The 22,438-nt window shown below is 38.2% G+C and overlaps 3 protein-coding genes across 5 annotated transcripts in view; 1 reads left to right on the top strand and 2 right to left on the bottom strand.

Annotated features, from left to right (window-relative positions):
• LOC117419774 (SLIT-ROBO Rho GTPase-activating protein 1) overlaps positions 1–5,201 on the top strand; it is a 96,319-nt gene extending 91,118 nt beyond the window's left edge. For 2 of the 3 annotated variants that reach the window (XM_058985728.1, XM_058985729.1), the window contains exons 21-22: positions 682–1,048; positions 2,574–5,201. In XM_058985728.1, coding sequence (XP_058841711.1) covers positions 682–1,048; positions 2,574–2,951 — 745 coding nt within the window. In that variant the 3' untranslated portion in view covers positions 2,952–5,201. Of the gene's footprint in view, positions 1–681; positions 1,049–1,668; positions 1,920–2,573 lie in introns of all 3 variants that reach the window. The other variant, XR_009307236.1, reaches the window with a different exon arrangement.
• A 3,743-nt stretch (positions 5,202–8,944) lies between these two features.
• Positions 8,945–16,252, bottom strand: LOC117419413 (KICSTOR subunit 2-like). The gene is made up of 3 exons (XM_034032139.3): positions 15,735–16,252; positions 13,483–13,771; positions 8,945–10,699 (listed from the first exon to the last, which is right to left on the bottom strand). Exons 1-3 carry the CDS (start codon positions 15,970–15,972, stop codon positions 9,883–9,885), a joined length of 1,344 nt encoding a protein of 447 aa, XP_033888030.1. The 5' UTR covers positions 15,973–16,252; the 3' UTR covers positions 8,945–9,882.
• A 179-nt stretch (positions 16,253–16,431) lies between these two features.
• Positions 16,432–21,068, bottom strand: LOC117419412 (protein mono-ADP-ribosyltransferase TIPARP-like). The gene is made up of 6 exons (XM_034032137.3): positions 21,020–21,068; positions 19,685–20,338; positions 19,263–19,434; positions 18,628–18,815; positions 18,258–18,527; positions 16,432–17,669 (listed from the first exon to the last, which is right to left on the bottom strand). Exons 2-6 carry the CDS (start codon positions 20,329–20,331, stop codon positions 17,207–17,209), a joined length of 1,740 nt encoding a protein of 579 aa, XP_033888028.3. The 5' UTR covers positions 20,332–20,338; positions 21,020–21,068; the 3' UTR covers positions 16,432–17,206.
• Positions 21,069–22,438: the final 1,370 nt, after the last annotated feature.

Raw genomic sequence — 22,438 nt, 5'->3', positions numbered from 1 at the left:
GCTGTCTGTGGTTACAGCTTGTTACTGTTATGCAGCCCTGATCAGCTTTCATTTACAATAATGTCTAATAAGGAAAGCCTCAAAGCTTTAAAAGAGGCACCTTCTAGTATTTATTGTTAAAATGCTCTCTTTATGTGTCCTCTGTGCCACACTGTGCTGTACAAGCCAAGTTTTCAATGAATTATTAATGCTGACATCTCTCCAAAAGAACAGGACTTAAATAACTTGTCGGAGGCACGACTGCTTACAGACTGAGCAGTCGCAAATGTTTCTGGTTTCACTGTGTTACATATTACATATTATATAATATTCCTTTCTTTATTTTCTTAACTTTATTACTCGGAATAAGCCAAGCAAACTGACTCGATAACATTATTTCAAATGTCAACCATCTCATTTCAAACACTTCAAAAGCAGCAGCATGTCCTTTTATCCATCACAAATATTGTGTGACAAATTAACACAGGTTTCACCTGGTGCATGCAATATGATTGTTTTAAATAAAAAAAAATAAAAAAAACAGACTCATTAAAATGTGTCAATGTACTCACTGTTGGTTCGTTCATTCCAGTCCAAGTTCATAATTATTGAAACAAGGTACTGATTTGGAAGGCACTGAAAGAGTCACAATTGAGTACCTGTGTTCTATCTGCTATTTTTTTTTTAAATTTTGCTCCTCAGACACAGAAAGAGGACAGAGCCTCCCCCACCACGCCGCTCCACGGGCCGCTCCAGCGAGGGTCACTGCATGATGCATCCGCCTCACCCCATGCTGAACACCTCTTTGGAGATGGGCTCCCCCAACATGGGTAACCATGGCAGCCACGGCAGCCATCACAGCCCGCGCTCCCTGCTGCACAACCGCAACCTGCCTGTAGACAGCCCTGAGAGGAGGCGCCGCGCCGGACCAGGCAGCATCACTAACATCAGCCGCCACGACTCCCTCAAGAAGATGGAGAGCCCTCCCATCCGCAGGTCCACCTCTTCAGGGCAGTACCCCGGATTCAGTGAGCAGCACAAACCCCTAGACCCAGAGAGCATTGCTCAGGTGAGTGTTAACAAGCTTTATGGAAGTGGGTTAGCAGGATTTATAATGTGTTTTTTTAAAAGTAATTTTAGCTAACAAAATAAATCTTAACCATTATATTATTTAATTACTTACAGTTTACATTATTAAAATAAACTTCTATATTGTGAGGTATGTAGACCTCTGCACAGTCACCAGCCTTTCCTTCTTTTATCATCACTGCAGACTGTTGCAATGTATTTGTGTGTATGCTTTATAGGAAAGAGGTTCATTCCCTGCCCTACATCCCAGCCTTCCTCAGGTGTGTGCTGATGAATGCACCAATAGGCACATGTTAAATAGAAAAACCTGTGCATATGTCAGTCAATGATTTTTGAAGCCAGTCCTCCTTAATTGGCCATCGTTGACCTGCAGTTGTATAAAGGAAGGAGGATTGGGAACATGAGAGAAGAGGTGACTGCGTGATGCGATTGTATAGAAAAGGAGCTCTGTGACAAAGATCACTACTTGTTAGAAAGCCTGAACATAAGCACTTTGTTTCACGTTCTGTCTCACTTAAACACTAAGGTTCCTAGTAAAAGTGCGCACAACAGGATAAGATTGGCTGTTTGGTTCAGGCCTTCTGTTTATTCCTGTTTCAGCCATCCTGCTCATTGACAGCGATGCAGGTGACCCACAGTTGACCCACCCAACGGTCACACATTTCACAGGCTGGCCCCGTGGGATACCACACCTCATCCTCAAGGGGGCTTTATCTACATCAGCATCAGGATTGCAGTAGTGCAAGCAGACATGCCTGTATAATAATAGCCTTCGAGACTTTCTATAAATATATCTATTTTAACACCTTTATAAAAGCTTTAAATGAATCGATATCCCTTGCTTTCAGGAGGTAAGGACATTCTAAGACTATGATGACTGTAATAAGATTAGGATAAATCAGACACAATTAAATCACATTTTTAGAATAAGCCTCTCCCATTAAGTATACAAATTACTGCATGTCAGTAAGTATGGGGCTGTAAAGCCCTTAATGGTTTAAAATACTATTTAAAGCCAATTCCCTTCTCTGAAGGAAGAACGAAGGCCGCTTTCAAGGCATCAGTATTGCACACTGAGTCAGCATGATGTCTTAAAAGAAGGTTACATATACAAACCAAAAATTTAAAAGAGGGAACTTAATTGAGAGAAACATGATTATTTCAATGCTGTGTTTTTAATATAATTAATTCTGAACTTGACATGTCCTTTATATAACAGACTTGTGAATGATTCCTTTTGTAAGACACGTTAGGGGGTAAAATAGGCTCTCCCTCTCTACATGTGCTCAAAGCCTGACATAAGTTATTTTCACTATAGACATTTTTTGGAATAGCATTTTTCAAATAGGTTTTTAACAATTCGATTTGTGATATCTCCATCTGCAGTGCATTCAGCAGAGATCTACATTAATTTTTCAAAAAATTATAGAAAATAACTGAGCACACAATGCACTGTAATTAGGTGAACATGATATTTAACTCCCAGAATGTATTTCCTATGGCAGGATATCGAGGAGACGATGAACACAGCCCTGAATGAGTTGCGGGAGCTGGAACGCCAGAGCACAGCCAAACACGCCCCTGATGTAGTGCTGGACACCCTGGAGCAGATGAAGAACGCGCCCACCCCGGCCACCTCCACCGAGTCCCTGAGCCCACTCCACAACATCATGCTGATGACCAGTGAGCCGCCAATGCGCCGCAGCACCAGCTCCTCCAGCGACACCATGAGCACCTTCAAACCCATGGTGGCCCCGCGCATGGGAGTCCAGCTGAAACCCCCAGCCTTGAGACCGAAACCAATGGTTCTTCCTAAGACTAACCCCAGTCATGGACCTCCCGCCGCTGGCCCAGGTCCTACAGACAAGTCATGCACAATGTGAATCTGAAGGTTACGCCTGCACAGTAAAATGCAGGGACGATTAAATACAACTAACTAAAAAATGAAATAAATGAATAAAAAGGATCCACAGCGTGGTCAAAACTAAATGGGGTATTAAGATAAATATTGTTAGTTATGTGTTTGTAAGCTGGCTATGTATTCTTTGAGTGTTAGAAAGTAAATGTCTCCAATTAGCTGCATTTAATAACAAAGGGCATTTTTACATGCCTCTGTAAAAACTGGATTATCATACAGTATTATTTGAGGCCAATAACAAACACCACATAGACTTGAAATAAAAATAAATAAATAAATAAAAAGCCTGTATGCTGTACCGCTAGATTCTAAAGGAAAAAAAAGGCAAACAAAAGCAACACAAATCACAAAGGCTTCCCATATTGTAAAAACATTCAAAAGCTTGCATTTCAAATAAGTGTTATTTTACAACTTCCTGTGAGGGACTATGGAAGTCTTTGTTGATTTTTGAAGGCGGACATTCTCTTTCTCTGTTCAACACGGTTGTTTTTGTGTTACATTCTTCAGGCCTTACTGCCAGGTAGAAACTATAGCTCTATCCTTACTGATAACCACTGCTTAAAGCTGCTGTATTCATGTCAGGTGTTTACATAGGCCAAGAAACAAAGGTGCGACCGTCAGGAGAGGAAGCGCTCACTTTAAACTCTCCCTTTTAATTCAGCAGCAAACAGACCCACTGGTTTGGGTCCTACTGCCAATAGAAAAAGCCTTTTCATTTAAGTGGTACTTCTACTTTTTATTTAGTCAAAGCAAGCCATACAACATAGTCTCGGGGGTGGTGACACAACATTAAGGGTCTCTCATAAGGGACCCTACCTTTGCTACAATTTTTTCCCCTCTAACAAAAGACACATTCAGCTGTTTGAGGGTACCTCTGGCACATGCTAAATGTTTTTTTTTCTCTCCTGTATTTGCCATGTTCTGATAATTTCTAGAACATTCTTTGGTTGTCAGTATAACCCCTGTGTGTAAACCAGCTACCCTTCCCATCCCAAGCCCAAAGTAACATACACACAATACTGTATGTTTAAAAGAAGTAATATATTAAACTAGTAGTCAATGACTGCTGGTTTTATACCAGGTCATTTTGTCCAGAGCCATTTCAGGGGCAGCAATTCAAGTGCTAGGCACTGTTCTGTCTAATTCTGAAACCTCCCTTAAACCTGCCCTGTGCCTATGAATGTACAAATCTACTTTGCATTTTGTTGTCTTGTTTGTATTAATTAAATGCCTGTTAACTCAACTGAATGATAATTATTTTCTCTAGCAGGTGGAAAACTACACAGAGCTGTTTGTTTTTAGTTCGTTTTTTTTTTGTTTTTAGATAGTGTTTTTTTTTTTTTTTTTTTACAGTAAATCCCGGTGGATATTAAAGTGCTAAAACCTCTTTATTCATTTATACGTGCCACTTTCCACTCAAGTACAGCCTCAAAAATAAAATAAAAAGACAGATTGAAAGTAAAAAACATGTGCCAGGAAAATCTGGCCCACACTCTTTCTGAAGGTGACGTAATGAGCCTATGTCATCAAAATAGATACCACACCTTTAAAATTGCACAATTTTGTGTGTATTTAAATAGCGATAAATACAGTACTGGACTGCATAATGCTTATATAAAATGCTGTTTACAGAGATTATAATAATCATTAGAAATTATACATTTTAGTGGATGGCCATTAGATGCATTTGTGTAAGTAAATAGTAGTTTGATGGTTCTATGTATATTTTAAGTACAGTGAAAAAAGTGGACATGTAATAGGGAAGACTAATACAACTGCAGACGTACTAAGTGGTACCTCCCGCGCACATCTAATACTGTACTAATACTGTATTACTGTAATTTGGCTAAACCTCAGTGCTGGTAGTTTCCTGCGTTTTGACTGTTACCTTATTGTGTCAATGTACATCTGTAGTATGTACATGTGAAAGTGCCTTTAAAATTTTAGAGGAACTTCAGACTTTGTTCTGTACTGTTGCGTTTCCATTTCAATCCATACATTAATGAACAAGTAGAAAATAAATATATACATAAATAAATAAAACGAAGTGTAATAGTGTACAGTTCTGGAAAATGTACTGTTAATCCATGTGACACTGCACTTTTATGTATAGTACTGTACATTTTGGCATGTAGCATTAAAAAAAAAAGTTTCAGTACACTTTGAGGTTTGTTCCTCTTAGTGTATCTTTTTAATAAAGGAAATTGTTCTGTCAGCCTGTGTTTGTATTTATTTTTGTAATGCATTTATAGCTATGTCAGGTCAAGGTTACATTTGCTGTATTAAGGTACTGTGTAATGTTTTTTGGCTTGCGTGTCTACAGTTGCAACGTCTTCTAGAGACAATAGATTTACAAAACATGACTGATTGATGACCTGTTCCTTACATAGTTTCCCACATAGTGATCTTCTGTGCACAGTTCCAAACAAACCCCCTTAGATTAGCCACCCCTAGATTTGATTAGAGCATTTTACTACAACTGTTAAATCCTACAGAATTACATCGACCACCTATTTTTAGGAGAAATCTCAGTATAACCGCAGATAGGTGGTTGATGCCATCCAGGATGATTCCCCAGGGCTGCAAAATGTTCCATTAAAATCCAGCTTTGGCTTAAACCAGCAGACACAAAAACAAATTCATTCTAAATTGACCTTGAGGGGGACCTTGTTATTTTGGATACGGTATGTAATCTCGGACATCCTCCAGCCTTGATTGAATATTCTACCCACCTCAAATACCAAGCTTCTCTTTGGGATAGGATATGTAACTCTCGGACATCCTCCAGCCTTGATTGAATATTCTATCCACCTCAAATACCAAGCTTCTCTTTGGGATACGGTATGTAATCTCGGACATCCTCCAGCCTTGATTGAATATTCTACCCACCTCAAATACCAAGCTTCTCTTTGCTTTCATAATTTTTCTTTTTTTCAGGCTAAAGCCAGGTCAACACTGAGACGGTTTTGTTGGCCAACAGTAGAACAATTACATTGTACAACAAAATGCGATTAATGGGGATGTGTTTGGCAATGTCTGCCAAAAGTTTACTATCGGCCAACCTAAAGACATGTTTTGATATACTGGCAGACATTTCTTTACTAGCTACAATGGATTGGAGATGTGGTAAAACACATTTTTATTGTATCACCATTTTTCATTGTGTTTCATGTTTATAACTTAATGTTATAAACATGAAACACAATGACGCTCCTACAAAAAAAATGGTTTACCATATAAAAAATACTGTTCTGCAAAGCATGCTATCATTTGACTACTATGAAACTTTATAAGAAATATGGTACTGATGCATTTTATACTATTAAAATTAGCTTTACATGTGTGCTAAATAGAGTGATTCTAACTTCCTAACAAATGCAGTGCTACAGAATGCCAGTCTTTTCATGACCCCTATCCAAATACATATTTTTTTATGGCAAATTAATTTCCTTAATTAAGCCATCTATTTATACAAAATATCCCTGAGCTCCAACACTCAAATTACAGGAGACATTCTTGACAGCAACCAAGGTTACAGCAAATGATAAAAATGTAATTCCCTTTGCTGTATGGCTAACATGTATGATTGGTTTGTTAGGTACAAAAACAAAACAGAAACCTATTTAAGCTTTTATTTATTCCAGATAAGTTGAAGTGAAACTAGACTTTTTCAGAAAAAATAAAATAAAATCATTCATGTTCCGGTCTTAATGCACCTGCAGTTTACACGCAGATTTTTTTTCAAGCCTTACTACGTAATCCAATACCAATATTCCAGTGTTATCTGACACAAGGGTGTGAAAATGATCGGTTGCTTTATTATAACTGCTGTGTGTGTTTTTTATTTTTTCTGCCGTTCTCACTGATTAGAGGTCCCAAGATCTAGATAAATCTGAATGGGCATCCAGCTGTGAGCATACACAAGAATACATTGTGTGCTGCTTTCATTCTTCAGATGTACAGCATTCATTATAAGATGCATTTGTGATAAAACTGCTTGCACTGAAGCAAGCCTCTAATTTACCTGCCTTATGTTTTCAGACGTTATCTTAGTGGATGGGACCTGTAGTGTGAATGGTATTCTGTTTCACACAGTAAGAGCAACACAACATTCCACGCTGTTTTAGAGGATCTGGAGGATCTTAGTTGTACATCATGATGTGATTTATTGCTTAATAATCAACTTTGCGGTTGTGGTGCCAAGTCAAGAGTGATGACTAAGTATAATCACATTTTTGTTTTGTTTTGTTTTTTACAACCAGCTATTACAGCATATCAGTTAAACCTGGAAACACACGCTGATCTATGACAATTAGTGTGACAGGATGGCCACTACTGGGGTGGGGAGTAACTGCATATGCCACATGATCATAACGTAGCAGAAGGTATTACTCTTAACTTGTCCCTGCAAATGGAGAGAAACTACAAAAACAAAACTCGATATCCCACAATTGCAGATTCTCCTTATTCTGGCTTAATATTCCCATCCACAACTATTTTATGGAAATTATTTAAAAAGACGCAGGGAAAAACTTGCTATTTTCTGAAAATGTTATTTGGTTGGTAATGAGGTAAAGGTTATCTGAAAAACATTATGTTGTCAAATGTCAAGTTTTTCCACAACCACAAACGATTAGTAGTTTTGTGTTCTACCAATAAGGAGAAATAAAGGCAAAATTACAATACAAAACATAAGCCACTAAATGTATTAAGTATGGGAAGTTACTAATTACTGTATTAGAAGTCAAAGCAGCTAGTCATTTTCAGATGTGAAACTGAAATGGACAAATCAACACCTTTTGAATACTACTCTTTGTTATATTCAGGTAACCCAGGTTTCAAATTCAACTATAGAATATATAGATATGTGCAATGACAAAAAAAAAAGGTTGAGTTGCTGAGAATACTGTAGGTTACTCAAGGAGAACAACTTCAGTAGAGTGCCCTTAACAAAGATATGAGTATTAAATATGTACGAGGTTTGAGAATACCGTTTACAGTCCAATGCATTTAACTGACAGGCAGTGTTAATTTGGGGTCTCTGTCAGGGTGCACGGGAAGTAAATGAATATGTATAGGCTTTACAAAAGCTTTTGTGCTCTATTTTAGGTCCTGCAACTGGGATTTAAAATAACAAAAAAACAGAACATTTTTTAACACATTTGTATGTGTGTGGAAATTTCCAGTATTTAAGTGAGTTGAGGAAAATAATCTTATGTGCTATAGACCTCAGCTGAAAAGTGCATTCCTGGATAATTGACCTTGTACATGTACATCTAATTTCTTATCTTTCAAGAACCATATTGTGTGTTCTCTGTACTGTTGGTGTCTGTCACCAACTCACTTAAGTCTGCCCATATTGATTTGTCTACTCCCTCTAAGATTCAAATAAAACTGTATTTTACCCTCTGATAAATGAACAGTGTTGCCTGGCTTTTTTATTGATCGTTTATGTGTAAGTGTTTTTTTTTATTAATGAGTGTGTGCATAAATGAATAAAAGCAGGATAAAATCTGACAGGAGACTAATGTGCCAGCCTAACCTATGTTTATAAAACAGTGCTCTGTACAAATAGACATCATCTAACAAAGCTTCTTAATTCTAACATGGAAGAAGGCTTGTAACTGCAGCACTGAAGCTCAAAATTGATGTACAACATTAGTTATGTAGGGCTTTCAATAAGCCACTGGTCCTGGTCACTCTAGAATAACGGGGAGTTTACGATGTGAATGCATTTCAAGGACTGGACTTACAGAAAGAGTGTGAAGATTGAACCAAGCATATAGTACCAAGAAGCCAGTGCTGCTGTACTGTACGTCAATGCCGAGAAACAAGACAGACACATAAAATTTCTGCGACACAAGTGCACACTAGTACAGTCAACTCCATCCTCAGTGCCAGTCCCCTTCGATTTGGATCTACAAATTAACTTACTACAAAACAGTACAGATGCAGGCGTATGTGTTAATGAAAGCTTTATTGCGTATCATTTTTGCAATCATATCAAACCAAGACAAACATGTTCTTTGGCCCATTTGGCTAACTGGTAAACATATCAAAACCAGATACATGTAGACTGCCATATATTTGACTTTTAATCACATGAAGCTAATTTAAATCAACAAGCTACAGTATAGCATACATGCAAAAACTGCTGTTCTCAAGATCTGAACTTGTTTTAAAGTGATAGGGGTTAGATATAATGGCACAATTCCTCTGGAGGACAAGCCATTTATATATATATATATGTATATATATATATATATATATATATATATATATATATATATATATATATATATTAGCTCAAAGAGCCAGCTGCCCAACGTTTCGATATGTTGTACATATTTATGGAGGAGTACATCTATCCCCAGAATCTCCGGAGGCTAATGTAAAAGTCAAAATGCTGAGGATGGCTGAACTGCAGGTTTTTAATAATTACTAAGTAATAACTATAATGTCTATGTATTAAATGGGTTGTAGTTCTGACTTTTACAACTGCTGTAACATGCAATACATTTACATATGTTGTCTCAAATTCCTTCAGTATACCTTATTCCTATGTCCCTTGCGTTTCAGTTAGTGATGTTAGTCTACATTACATGGGTAACTCAATTCTTTCAAGATTAACCATCCTAGAATAACTAATAAAATGGTTTTAGTGCCTTATATAGAAAAATATAAAATGTGATTACTTTATTGGTCTGCTGTTTTGAGAGTTATCTGTTCTTCTACATGTACACAGGTTTGCTATGTTGAAAAATAATTAATACGCAGTCCAATTTCAAACTGTTGGAGGCAGAGCCCAGAATGACATGTATGCAACTCTTAAAGAATTGTAATAATCCAACATAAGCAATAGCCTGATTTTGCTCATTGTGTTGCACTTGCACTCTTCATCCCTTTGATCCCGGTTTCAAACTAGAAAACGGCTTGGAGTTCTTGAGGGAGCTGGAGAGCTCCTGCAAAAAAGAGATAAAGTGGGAGTCTTTCTCAGACTTTTTTGATTCGAAGATGACAATGATGGTGAAGTGAGGCTCAGGTCGAGTCAGGTAGTAGGTGCTCTGAACCTTGTCGTCAAAGAAATGCACCACCTTGTCCAGCATATTGAGGTCCGCGGCTCGATCACTCATAATCATGATCACGTTGGGCCAGTGCATCACTGGCCGGTCATTGGGCAGCGATACTACAGCTGGATACTGGTCCACCCCCTTGGGGGCTTCTCTGTAGGAGTGGGGGTGGTGGTACCCATGGCCCTGGAAGCTCTCTGAACCTCGGTTGTCGAAGATGAGCGATACATTAACCACGTCGTACTTGCGGATGAAGCTGAAGATCTTCCCGAAGTAATCTGGGGCTGTCTTGGCAGTCAATGTCTTCATCTCAGACAGTGTGGTCTGCCGGCTTAGGGCCTCATGGAAGTAGAAGCTGAACTTGGCCAGGAGTATGTTTTTGAACTTCAGAAGCCACAGGAAGAGGTGTGGGGGCTGTACGGCTTTCTGGATCTGCCCGCCGAACAGATGTTTCCTGGTCTCCCGCTGTTTCTCGAAGATCTGGCCCCAGCTGTGCAGCTTGGAGTGGGCGCTGTGCAGGTTGAGAAGGGATGGCAGGAACTTCCATTCGGAAATCTGAGCCTGGCACTTCAGCAGCTGGGTCAGCACATCCACCTCAAGTTGGAAACTGCTCTCTAAGGGGCTCAGGATTGGATGGTGAAATCTAGAATCCAAACAAAAGCACAACATAAAAAAAAATATATATACCATTTTATGCGACTGTTTACTTGCCACACTGCCTGTAGTTTGGGATTTAGCTTTCTTTATGTGAATCCTACACATTAAGCGGTTATAAAATTTTTTTTTTTTAAATGCACTAATTATGTCTTCAGATTCAAACTTGTTATATGAATAGCTTAGGTAAATGATGTTCAATGATCTCAGTTTTTGCAAGCTGTAAGATTTCTAGATGACTTCCAGCCTTTATTATCAAGGAAAGTAGGTTATTTTTAAATGCACTTCGTACAGACAAGGGGAAAACAAAGAAACCATTAAAAGGTGTGGTGTCGAATGTCATTTGTGTCTTAGCTGAGAGATGGTCAGCAGGGGTGGCTCTCCAACATAAGATTGACACCAACAGCATACTAACATTATCCTGTACTGTTGAGAATTTACTCCCTGTGTTGGGTCTAAGTATGTTGTGTAACACATCCAACACAACCATGCTGCATTCACTATGTAACTTCTACTAGCCTTTTTATATCATAATATTTCATCTGACAGAAAACCGATAAACATACTACTGTGTCATTCAGTTGTAGAATGCAAGGTCAAGGATATCATTGTTTAGAAGTTCATTGCAAAATACTTACGCCTATAAAAACATTTCAACAACAGTGAAGATTTGAACTTAGTAAATAATCCAAAGCTCCTAGTTTTTTTTTCAGCAAAGCCCTTAGTTTTCACTGTCTCTCCCTGTGAACCGTGTGGTAGATATTCAGTAATGCTCTAACACTGGTTGAAAAAATGAATGGAATTTGCCTCATATTGCAATGTTGTCCTGTGCTCATTCAGTCTAATATCTTTTGGCTGTCTTTTTTCATGATAATGTAAAACACTGCATTGGTTTCCCACCTGGCATTAAGCAATCTCAACAGAAAGTGAAGAAATCTAAAAATAAGAATGTGGCATTGGCTGTAATTTTGTGGCTGCACATTTAGTTTTATAGGTACTGTATGTGTGTTGACTAATGATTAAAAAGGTGCATTTGCAGAGTCATGAAATGAAGCTTGCATGGAGCATATGACCGATGCTATATTTTATCAGCTATATTTAGCAAAAATGAATTGTAACCCTTTACTATTCTCTGTGGTATTGGGAATGTGCAAGATATTTGAAGAAATTACACAGGATGTCATTACTGCACTTAGGTAATTAGTTTCTTGATCTCTTCTGCTATTTTTAGTTTATCTTTTTTTTTATTTATTTTTTATCTAGCACAACAGCTTTAAGTTTGATTTAGGTCGACACATTTAACATTTTTCTCATACTTTTTAACATTTATCCTTGCACATATACAAACTGATGTTTTCATTTAATTGAATGTACAAGGGGGTATAATCCCATGGAGTAAAAGAGAACTTTATCTGGAATTAAAATGTAATTATCTTTTAATTAAAAGTTCTAAATAACAAATGATAACTGTGGGCAATTATTTATTAGAAAAAGTAAAAAAAAAAAAAACACAGCTGGTGGCATAATTATAATGTAATCCTAGGAATAAATAAATTACATTTATCCTAATAAAGGGTTATACAAACTGGATAAGTGTGTAAGTTGTGAACTACCAAATTTTACTAAATTTCACTGCTCTGTGACCAATACTTTTTCTGTTAAGCCCACAAGTGACTGACTATAAACACCCTTATTATTCAAACCTTAAAAAAAGAATAACAACAACATGTTTGTGATGATAACAGAGTTAACAGGTTCTCTGTACCAAAAATAATGCTCGGAAGGTGTTGATACCATTATACGACTTCAATAACCAAAGATAACATGTACTGCATTAGCACATAAGGGCTTACATTTTTATTTCTTATCGAAACTTTCTGTAATATGAATTAAGTCTCAATATAATTAAAGAATAGTAAGACGGTCGTATAGAGCGTCAAACATCTCCATAAGCTTTTAAATCCCTTTGGTTGATTCTAAATTCAGGTCTTTGATCTCAGAACTATTTATTTAACCAACATATTCCCCACTCACTACAGTATTAGTATAAGAACACATTACAGTGAGACAGGTTACACTGCTGCCCTTTCACTTCCCTGTTTGCTCTGTGGAATAGCTTCTCTATGCAGTTCAACAGCACATTAATAAAACACATCCAAACTCCTAACTGTGAAACCGGTTTCTTTTCAGAAAGTGATTTTGTCATTGTGTAGTATTGAATGTAGTTTTAGGCATGTACAACTCCTGCTGACACAGCTGCTTCTTACAAAAAAACGAATGATGTCAGCATTGCTTAATTATTTCAGGAAGTATGGCAGGAGACATGACCTATACTGTGGGGTGAAGCCTGGGCTTGATCTCACCTCAATTTGCTAGATCAAGTGTTAAAGTTGCTGAATCTGCAAGTTTGAAAAACCATAATTAACTCTCACTTCTGTTAGTTTACATTTTACAAGTATGTTTCTTCAGATTCTCAGATTACGGCTTTGCTTCAGAAGAGCTTGCCTGGATTTTATTAAACTGTACATGGTTCCTTTTTAGAAGAAGCTCTTCTACATACAGTAAATATGTTTTGCTGCTGGCCTACTTTGTATGGTACTGACACCTCAGTGGCTGACCTATTGATATATTAATCACATGCATGGGCATTTCTTATTAAAAGCTATTTTCTACATAGTGTGATTGTATTTCTTCATGATGCCGATATCCAACCTAGCAGAAATGTTTTTTTCTTTGTGGTGGTGGTTGTTTTAAACCTGAAAGAGAACTAACCTTGAACTGTACTTGTGCAGAACAGATTCCAGCGTGCTCACCAGCTCCTCAGAGTTGACAGATTTCTGACTGCTAAGGGAGTACATCTTTTCATAGAAGTCAGCAATTTCCATTCGGGCTTGAATGAAATAGCAGAGCTGTTCGGACAGGTGAGAAAGAAGCTCTTCGAGATGGGGTGCTGTCCCCCCCACTGCATTGCGTCCTGTCGTCACCACCTTCTTGAGCTCATTATGCAGCGACGTGTATATCGTCCTGATGGAATCCTTCCGGCTGAAAAAAGACTGGCCACCTGCCGATTCAAATAACACAGGCATTACAACACAGAGCTCCCCAAACATGACTCAATTTAGAGAAATGATATTGAGGATGTATTATTTATCTTTGTGTTCAACTGTAGGTCAAAGTGGCATCTGCAGAGGGTGGTCCATATTATCTTCTTTAAATTCAAACCAGGCACTGAAACATAATTTTTTTACCAACCAGGTTATTATGTACAGTATGCTGTGTGAGGTTTCTGGTTTAAAGACTGAGATGGGCAGTCTTTAAAAATAGTCCTTTCGTGATGACAGTGTTTTCTGAGAAACATTTTAAAGATCTTGCCTATTGTGGGACAATGACTTACACCACAACCTAGTCGGCCACAAAGTAAGGTTCAGCACCCTTCATTTGTACAGTAAAAATTCATTAAAATATTTTTTTTTTCTGTGGTTATTAACCAACATCAGTTGTTTCTTTATGATAAAGTAAGTGGAATAACAGGACTAAGCTACTTGAGCAGACACCGACTCAATTACTCAAACTCTTCTGGCAGTCTAGGTGCTATGGGTAAGTGGGGCAGCAGTGTGGAGTAGTGGTTAAGACTCTGGACTCCTAACCAGAGGGTCATGGGTTCAATTCCCATACTACTGCTGTACCCTTGAGCAAGGCACTTTACCTAGATTGCTCCAGTAAAAACCCAACTGTATAAATGGGTAATTGTATGTAAAAATGATGTGTAAAAAAAATAATGTAATTGTATGTAAAAATAATGTGATATCTTGTAACAATTGTAAGTCGCCCTGGATAAGGGTGTCTGCTAAGAAATAAATAATAATTGAAGTTGCTCTGAATTTCCTAACATACTTAATAAGGAAAAATATATATAATTGGCTTAACTTCTTTAAGCTCTGTTATAGATTGGAAAGCATCACAGAGGGTTGTCTTTTTTCGGATGGTGTTTTTCTTTTAAACATCTACAGTATATAGCTGATATATTAATGGGTAACAATACAAAACCACCTTAATTACTGTACCAGACCAGTAAAAACCTAAAGGAGCTCTAAATCGTTGCAGTATTGTTGATACTTATTACAAACACCAATTACTTTGTTTTGTATTGTTGATAATGATTAACAGCCCACAAATATGACACAAATCATAAGGTTTTCATTACAGTACAAAATGCGCTTGGAATATTCTCTCCACTCTTAATGCACACTGCCTGTCAGGTTTTTTCTTTTTGTTTGTTTGTTTTTCCTATGTTTGGCAGGCAAGACGATGTATACAGTATGACAACGATTTCCAAATAACCTTTTAAAGGTTTACCATAGTAAAAGCACAGCAGAGCATCATAACGCATATGTAAGCATCATTAAAGCCTAGAGAGGTATGATACATTAAAAAACAGGGCAAAACGCCGTAAACTAAGCTAAACACACAGTAAAACCATAGCCGAAAACATGGGGAAATGCTAAATTAATAATACCGTGCTAATTTACCATGGTAAACGTTTATCGGTGTTATCCAGATTGCACTGGGTAAACCATGGCATGGTTAAAAGACAAATTGTGTACCAATTTAAAGAATACAGTGTGACAACTAATTCTACATGTGCAATTAAATGGTGCTGAACAAATATTTGCATTAAAATGTGCTAGCCAATTCATAGCTCACGATATGATCTGCACTTCCTTTTTCTATTGGCGGTTGCTTGCGTGTATTTTATATTTCAATATATTAAATAAATAAATAAATAAATAAATAAATAAATAAATAAATAAATAAAAACGACGCCAGTTACTTGTTTCCTGGTAGCAAACCGCTGCCTGTGCTGTTTTAATGCCACGGTTAACAGTCAATTAAAACATGATTTGCTGTAGTACAACAACTTTAAAGACATGTTGAAAAAGTAAACCGAACAGAGCACGGTTGTACAGTGTACCGCATCTTAACTTCAATCCTCCGTCTGTGACGTGTTGTCAGGCATGGCCTACCTAGTTTTTGTCCCAGAAATGTCATGTTGTGATAGGCTTTCTCTGCGGCTGCCAGGTGAGCCAGTGCTGCCAGTACCGATGCCCAGCTAGCCCCGGCGGTCTTACTGCTTTCCTTCTCCTTCTCCACATAATCCTTGGCTCTGTCATACGAAAAGATCCCGAGCTGAGAGAAGAACGTCTGCAAAACCGCCTGCTCAACAGGCACTGGGGTCAAGTGCGAATCACTCATAATATTCATCTTACACCTGTCTTCCGGTCACCAAAACCAAAACAACGCAAGTTACAACAAAACCTATGCGTGGTAATGTTGCTTAACTAAATACATTGCAGTGTACTGTTCCAAATGTTTACATACCGAGAGCTTGTTTGTCCTTTCTATACACAGTACATGATAAAGAGTAATATGTATGACATTATATTTAACATGTCTGTAAAAGTCTTACAATGAAATAAAAACAAACACAGTACCACAGACCCTGTGACCTGAAACAGACATTACTACGGCATCAAGCATGGACCAAAATTATTCAACAGTTTAACCAGCGACAAAATACAATCTCTTGTGTTTCAAGGGCGTGTACCGACACCCTGTGGTGACAAACCGAACTTTAAGTGACTGAAAATTTAAACACAGTGCTGTCAAAATTAGGTCACAATATTAAGATGTCTTATACTCAGAAAGGATGTATGCCTCTTTACGGTAACAATATCAAGTGGTTTGGAATTGGAGAAACTGCTGCAGATAGAAATGTATTTATATATAATTTGAAATTCTGCTTTATGCTAATTTTGTGTCATCTAGGTATTATGGACGTTGACCACACAACATTCACACGGGAGCGATTGCAAACAACCCGAGATGAGATCGTTTGAGAAAACGATCTGAGCTCAGATCGCGGAGCATTCAAACAGGACAGTCCGGGAAAACGAGCCGAGTTCGTTTGGTGGCTCGTTTGCCCTCTGCTGGACCGAGATCGTTTAGCATTCTCACATGAATTTCAAACGAGCTAAGCTCACATCGAATCCCCAACTAATTTTTATGCTGCACTGTATTTTTCGGTATGTTTAGATAATGGCAAATAACAATGAAGTTGGGGGGGCTACTGTCATGAAAATTATTACCAAATGACTCCGTAGAATATATCTAATTTCCAGAACGTGCAGAACGTGCAGAAACTTCACAGTGTATGAAGACTGAAGTGTTTAAATAAATATGATCGTACATGGCGTGTGAGCCCTGGGCTGGTGTGATTATAAACCATCAACCCCCAGACAGGTTAGCATTCACACAGAGCAAAAAGAATCGATCCGCACCAGGGTCGATTGCCCAAACTAGCCAAGACCACCTATTTTTCTGATCGTTTTAAGCGAGCCGAGACTGTTTCACGGGTCATCAATTCACGGGTCATCAATCCGATCTGCTCCCTTGAGCGGATATTTGCTCCAATCGCTCCCATGTGAATGGGGCCTAGTTACATATTCCATTCAGATATATTGACAACATCAGACATAAACCTGTATTTGATGAGGTAGTAAGGGTAACACTGGCAGCTGTCAAAAATAACGAATATTGTTGGGTCCGTGCGGTTATTTACACAGGAGTCGTATAAATCACTGGTTGGATTATCTGGTAAAAGAGGTGGTGGTCGGTAGTATCCAGACTTTCCAGTATCCTTGTTTCCAACCAAAACTTTGGCCAAAAACATATATTGAAATCCATCCTCAGTTGGTTTAGCAAAGTCATTCGAGTAGCTGGCATTCTGTGCGAAGTAGCTTCCTCTGCCGTACACACTCCCATTCTTTCCTGAAACACGGGGGTCAAAGTTGTTCTTACAGATTCTATCCACGGCATCTGTTGTAGTTCCATGGAATAAATGACGCTCAATGGTACGTTCCTTATTTTCACCACATTTGGCAAGCATGTATTCTTTTTGTCTGAAAAAATGAAGAAGAAAAAAACATTTGATTTAAAAGAATTAGGGTGAGTTTAAAAATCTGCATCACATTTTGAAACTCAGCAGAATCATGGGGTGGCCAAATTTATATTTTAGAAAAGTGGGTAAAAATGAAAGCCTGTTTGTAAATGTATTTATTCATTTATTTATTTATTTATTTATTGCAGTAGGTGCATTTGCTGTCAAAAGGTTTACAAAACTTTTTTTTTCTTGTACAGAGTGGGCCATAATAATTATTTATTCATTCCCCCTAGCACAGTGCAGTACCTAAATATTCCACATCAATTTGACACAACTTAAAAAGTCAATTTTTGAACGTCATAAAAAAGTACAGTTTTTAATATACTGATCATTTTAAAGTAGTTGCACATAATTGCACATACATTTGTACCACCAAATTCCGAACACGCCCACACATCTGCCCCCTGATTGTGCCTGGGATAAGTCTATTCAGTAACAGGGCATGTACAAGTTGCTTAAAAGTAGAGCCCTGCTCTAGTTCTGGAGCCAGCTGCGCAACTATTGGGCAGGGGAGTTGTAATTGACTCAGTTTTATATCGAACATTACCTTCTATATTTATCCCACTGAAAAGTGTTCTGGATTTGGTAGATGTTCACAATCTCTACATCTGCCTCGGATAAGGTTTTGTGGAACAGCTCATAGACTTTCAGGTAGGCCTTTTCATAGAGTTTGACTTCAATCTTTGTGAACTCCTCCTCTATGGGCCCAGGTCTCCAGACAGGGGGATACCAACATGTGAATTCTTCTAGAGGGTCAGCCAAACAAACCTGAGGCTGCGCTTCCCCATGTCCTGGAAAAACATTAGGGCTCAAAGTCCTGGAACAAGAAGCAGAAAAACAACACGCCATTACAATTTATACTGGTGCTATTTAGATAAGACTCAAGTCATCTGATGGCTGGGTGATATTTGACTTACTTTAGATGAGGCTGCAGTGCCGGCAGGGACCGGAAGACAGGTCTTCGTCTAATTTCACGGATGAATCCTGTTGCTATGTTCTTTTGATTGAGGTTGGAGAAGTCCACCTCATACTGTCGACCTGTTTGTGTGAATGTGCACTTGAGGGCTCTGTTCTGAATTGCATCTTCCAGCTGCCTTGAAATAGACTACAAAACACAATAGAAAGCACAATAGAATCTTCATGACACTAAGACTTAGCGCACCCTTTGGGCATTTCACACAAACTTTTCAAAATGGTTTTTTATTACAGTGGTCCATAAACAAACATGTCACAGTAATTATTTATCGTTCAGTAGAGCAGTGCCAATAGCTCTCTTTTAAAAGGTGTCCCATAAGGTAGGCACCACAGGCATAATTAGTAGTATTGTTCGTTTCTCTGTTTGTTTCAGGTGGGAAATGACTTTAAGCAAATACTGTAGGAACAAATTCAGACCTTTTTAGTGGGGTGCAGATAGTGTAACCTCCTAATCTGCATAATATATGATATTGCCTACAATACCTGACTTTTGGAACACCCTGTATACATACTGCAAATCTATACTTTCATGCTTGTAAGCTTGTTAGCAAAAGTTTCTGATTAATTTGTAACCAACCTCATCATATTCAACGAATAAGTCATAATCATTCCTCCAGTACATCTTCCACACAGTAGGAAAGTGTGGATTACAGTTAGATTTGGTTGTGTTTGAGAGCCTTCTTACTTCATCATAATTGTCAGAATCACAAACTGTCATGCTGTCAAAATTCAGGGTGAAGACGTTGTCACTAAAGAACAGGATAGAAACAATCATGGTTCATTAACATTTAACCCTTGAAACCTAAATCGTATGTTTAAGTATGTTTAAGTAATGTCTACAGGATAGTCTGCCTACTGTATGAATGACACATCACTAGAAAGTGTTCAGCTTACAGGCAGGCTTACACAGCATACATGTGGGGTACCATACCATTGTTAGTAGTACACTTTATTGACCACATTCACATTGTCACTTGTGTTTATGATACTTTTACGTACAGTAGGTTCAGAATTGCTTCATCGCTGTCAGCATTGCAGTAAAGCTTCTCAAGGTGAATCTGTGCTGACTGGGACACACTGATCCACTGATACCCAGCCCTCCGTCTCAGCTGCCAGTGGAAGGGAAACGGTGTGTGGTGCAGAGGGCATCGCAAATCCAGGGAGCAACATCCTAAAAGGAATTGGTCGCAGATTTGTGTCTTGCCTATTTGGTACTGCTTATCAAAGGTCGATTCTTGAACTGGGTCATAAAAGATGGAGCCCCAATTAGGGACTGATTCATGTACTATGAAAAAAGAGTCACCACTTCTTTGTTGTTGCTCAGCCACCTGGTCGCTAGGCTCTGAAACCTCAGGTTTAAAGGCATTTAAAGGAACTATCCTTATGTCTATTTTATAAGGTGTCACATTCCAAACCACCTCAGCTTGGGATGCTTGTATCAAACCCCAAATGGGAAAGCTGGCTGAGGTATTCTGAGGTAATTTCAAAACTATTTCGGTTGGACTACTGAGAGTAACAAGCTGGTTTCCGGTCATTTGAAAATCACATTTTCTTTTCTTTGGTGGAATATCACACATGTTCATCCGCAGATTGGCAAACTGGTCAGTCCCGCAGGGAGCTGTTGTCACAGCATCAGGGTGTGACATAGTGACACTGAAAGAGAGAAGCATGGTTTTAAAAATTGTCATTTCAAAATGATCTTCATTGGCAGTGGGAACCCATGTAAAACAACTACAATGCGTATTCTAAATATACAGTATCACAATTAACATACATTTTAAGGTATAAATGTATGTATTTTTTTTTCTTATGAGTACATTCTCCCTGTATATTTTTGTAATATAATAGTATATATTTATTGCTGGTTGTCTGTTAATAGTTGTGCTAGGGTTCTGTTTACTTGTCTGTACACGTAATACTTAATTTATTGGTTACAAAAAGTAAAATCAGACTGAACTTTTTTTTAGTTCCCTCCAGGGGATTCCCCACAAACAAGGTTTAATTTACTGCAGCTGCAATAAGAGAAACTATTTCCTCATTAAATGAACTTGGGATATTGCTATACTGTATGTTTCTGTTCCAATTTACTTTGAACAGAAACATTTTACCTTTAAATTCATCAACATATATGCAGAAGAACAGTGTATGTAAAGAGTCATTTGATTCATCTACAGACTTGTGCTAAACTTGAAACAGAAACATGGTAGAGTCTCTGAACCACAAAAGGGTGCAGCTGTGAGGCTGTAACTACTGTATCTTTGACTATTAATTAAAGAAAATAACTTTAAAGATTTCCAGTTTCTAAGATAAAAAAGGAAGTCCTGCTGTACATACCTGTCGAGGAACTGATGTAAACACCAGTACAGTACCAGTTCAGTTTTGGTTTTTGTTTTACACACTGGTACGGTGGCTCATAAAGGACATGGGGAAGAAAACGTTTTGGCAGGAAATGAAAGAAAATAATGTTAGACTCAATGACCCCATAGATAACACCCTGTACATGGCACAGCAAGCTGGTGTACAGAAAACTTTCTCAGGAAGTTAGCACATTTCTGAAAATGTCAGTTTCCTGCATAACCAACTATGTCACAAAAACTGTCTGCTCCAATGGGGGAGGGGGGGGTCCATAGAATACAGGGAGCTTCACAGACTTGTAACTCATAACTCATTACTTCAGGAACAAGGACCACAGCTTCATTCAGATCCTGGGAGACACTAGTAGGTTTTTTAAATAGTTAACAGCTCCAAGGTAAAGACTGCAGAGAGTGAGTCCTGACAGTAAAATCATTGCTAAAACCTTGGTACAGTTGTGCAACCACTATCCAGAAGGGCACTGTTATAATAGCCGACGTCTTCATCTTTGTAAATGTTTTGTTTATCAGAACTGCCAGTATGACAATGAAAGGAAAGGGATTCTCCAATTCAAGACTTTTAATGTGTTTCAAAAACAGCAAGGTCAATCTGTAATCTTTAGTTGAAGCAAGTGCAGTCAGAGTACAATCTCTTTTTTATCTCCCTTTTTTTTAAAATGTCTTTGCTACTATCCGGTGGTATGTCATAATATTACCATTGCCACTTAGTACTGAACCATTGCATTGGCATTGAATAGTGTTTCGTAAGGGAGTTTCAAAATCCCAGTGCTATGCAACTTGAAATAAAAGGTGTATCTTTTAATTCTCAGTGATCTGCCCTATCCAGATAGTTCAATAGAGGTGCTTTGTCAAGCGTATAACTGATTGTTTCACAGTGAGCAATGAGCTGTCTCACAGCACAGTGTACAAGTCTACAGTTGTCTGTCTCACAGCACAGTGTACAAGTCTACAGTTGTCTGTCTCACAGCACAGTGTACAAGTCTACAGTTGTCTGTCTCACAGCACAGTGTACAAGTCTACAGTTGTCTGTCTCACAGCACAGTGTACAAGTCTACAGTTGTCTGTCTCACAGCACAGTGTACAAGTCTACAGTTGTCTGTCTCACAGAACAGTGTACAAGTCTACAGTTGTATGTCTCACAGAACAGTGTACAAGTCTACAGTTGTATGTCTCACAGAACAGTGTACAAGTCTACAGTTGTATGTCTCACAGAACAGTGTACAAGTCTACAGTTGTATGTCTCACAGAACAGTGTACAAGTCTACAGTTGTCTGTCTCACAGAACAGTGTACAAGTCTACAGTTGTCTGTCTCACAGAACAGTGTACAAGTCTACAGTTGTCTGTCTCACAGCACAATGTACAAATCTACAGTTGTATGTC

This window comes from Acipenser ruthenus, chromosome 14 (assembly GCF_902713425.1).
Source record: "Acipenser ruthenus chromosome 14, fAciRut3.2 maternal haplotype, whole genome shotgun sequence".
NCBI classification, from domain to species: Eukaryota; Metazoa; Chordata; class Actinopteri; order Acipenseriformes; family Acipenseridae; genus Acipenser; species Acipenser ruthenus.
The sequence above is the reverse complement of the archived record's forward strand: the minus strand, read 5'-3'. Positions and strand labels throughout refer to the sequence as shown.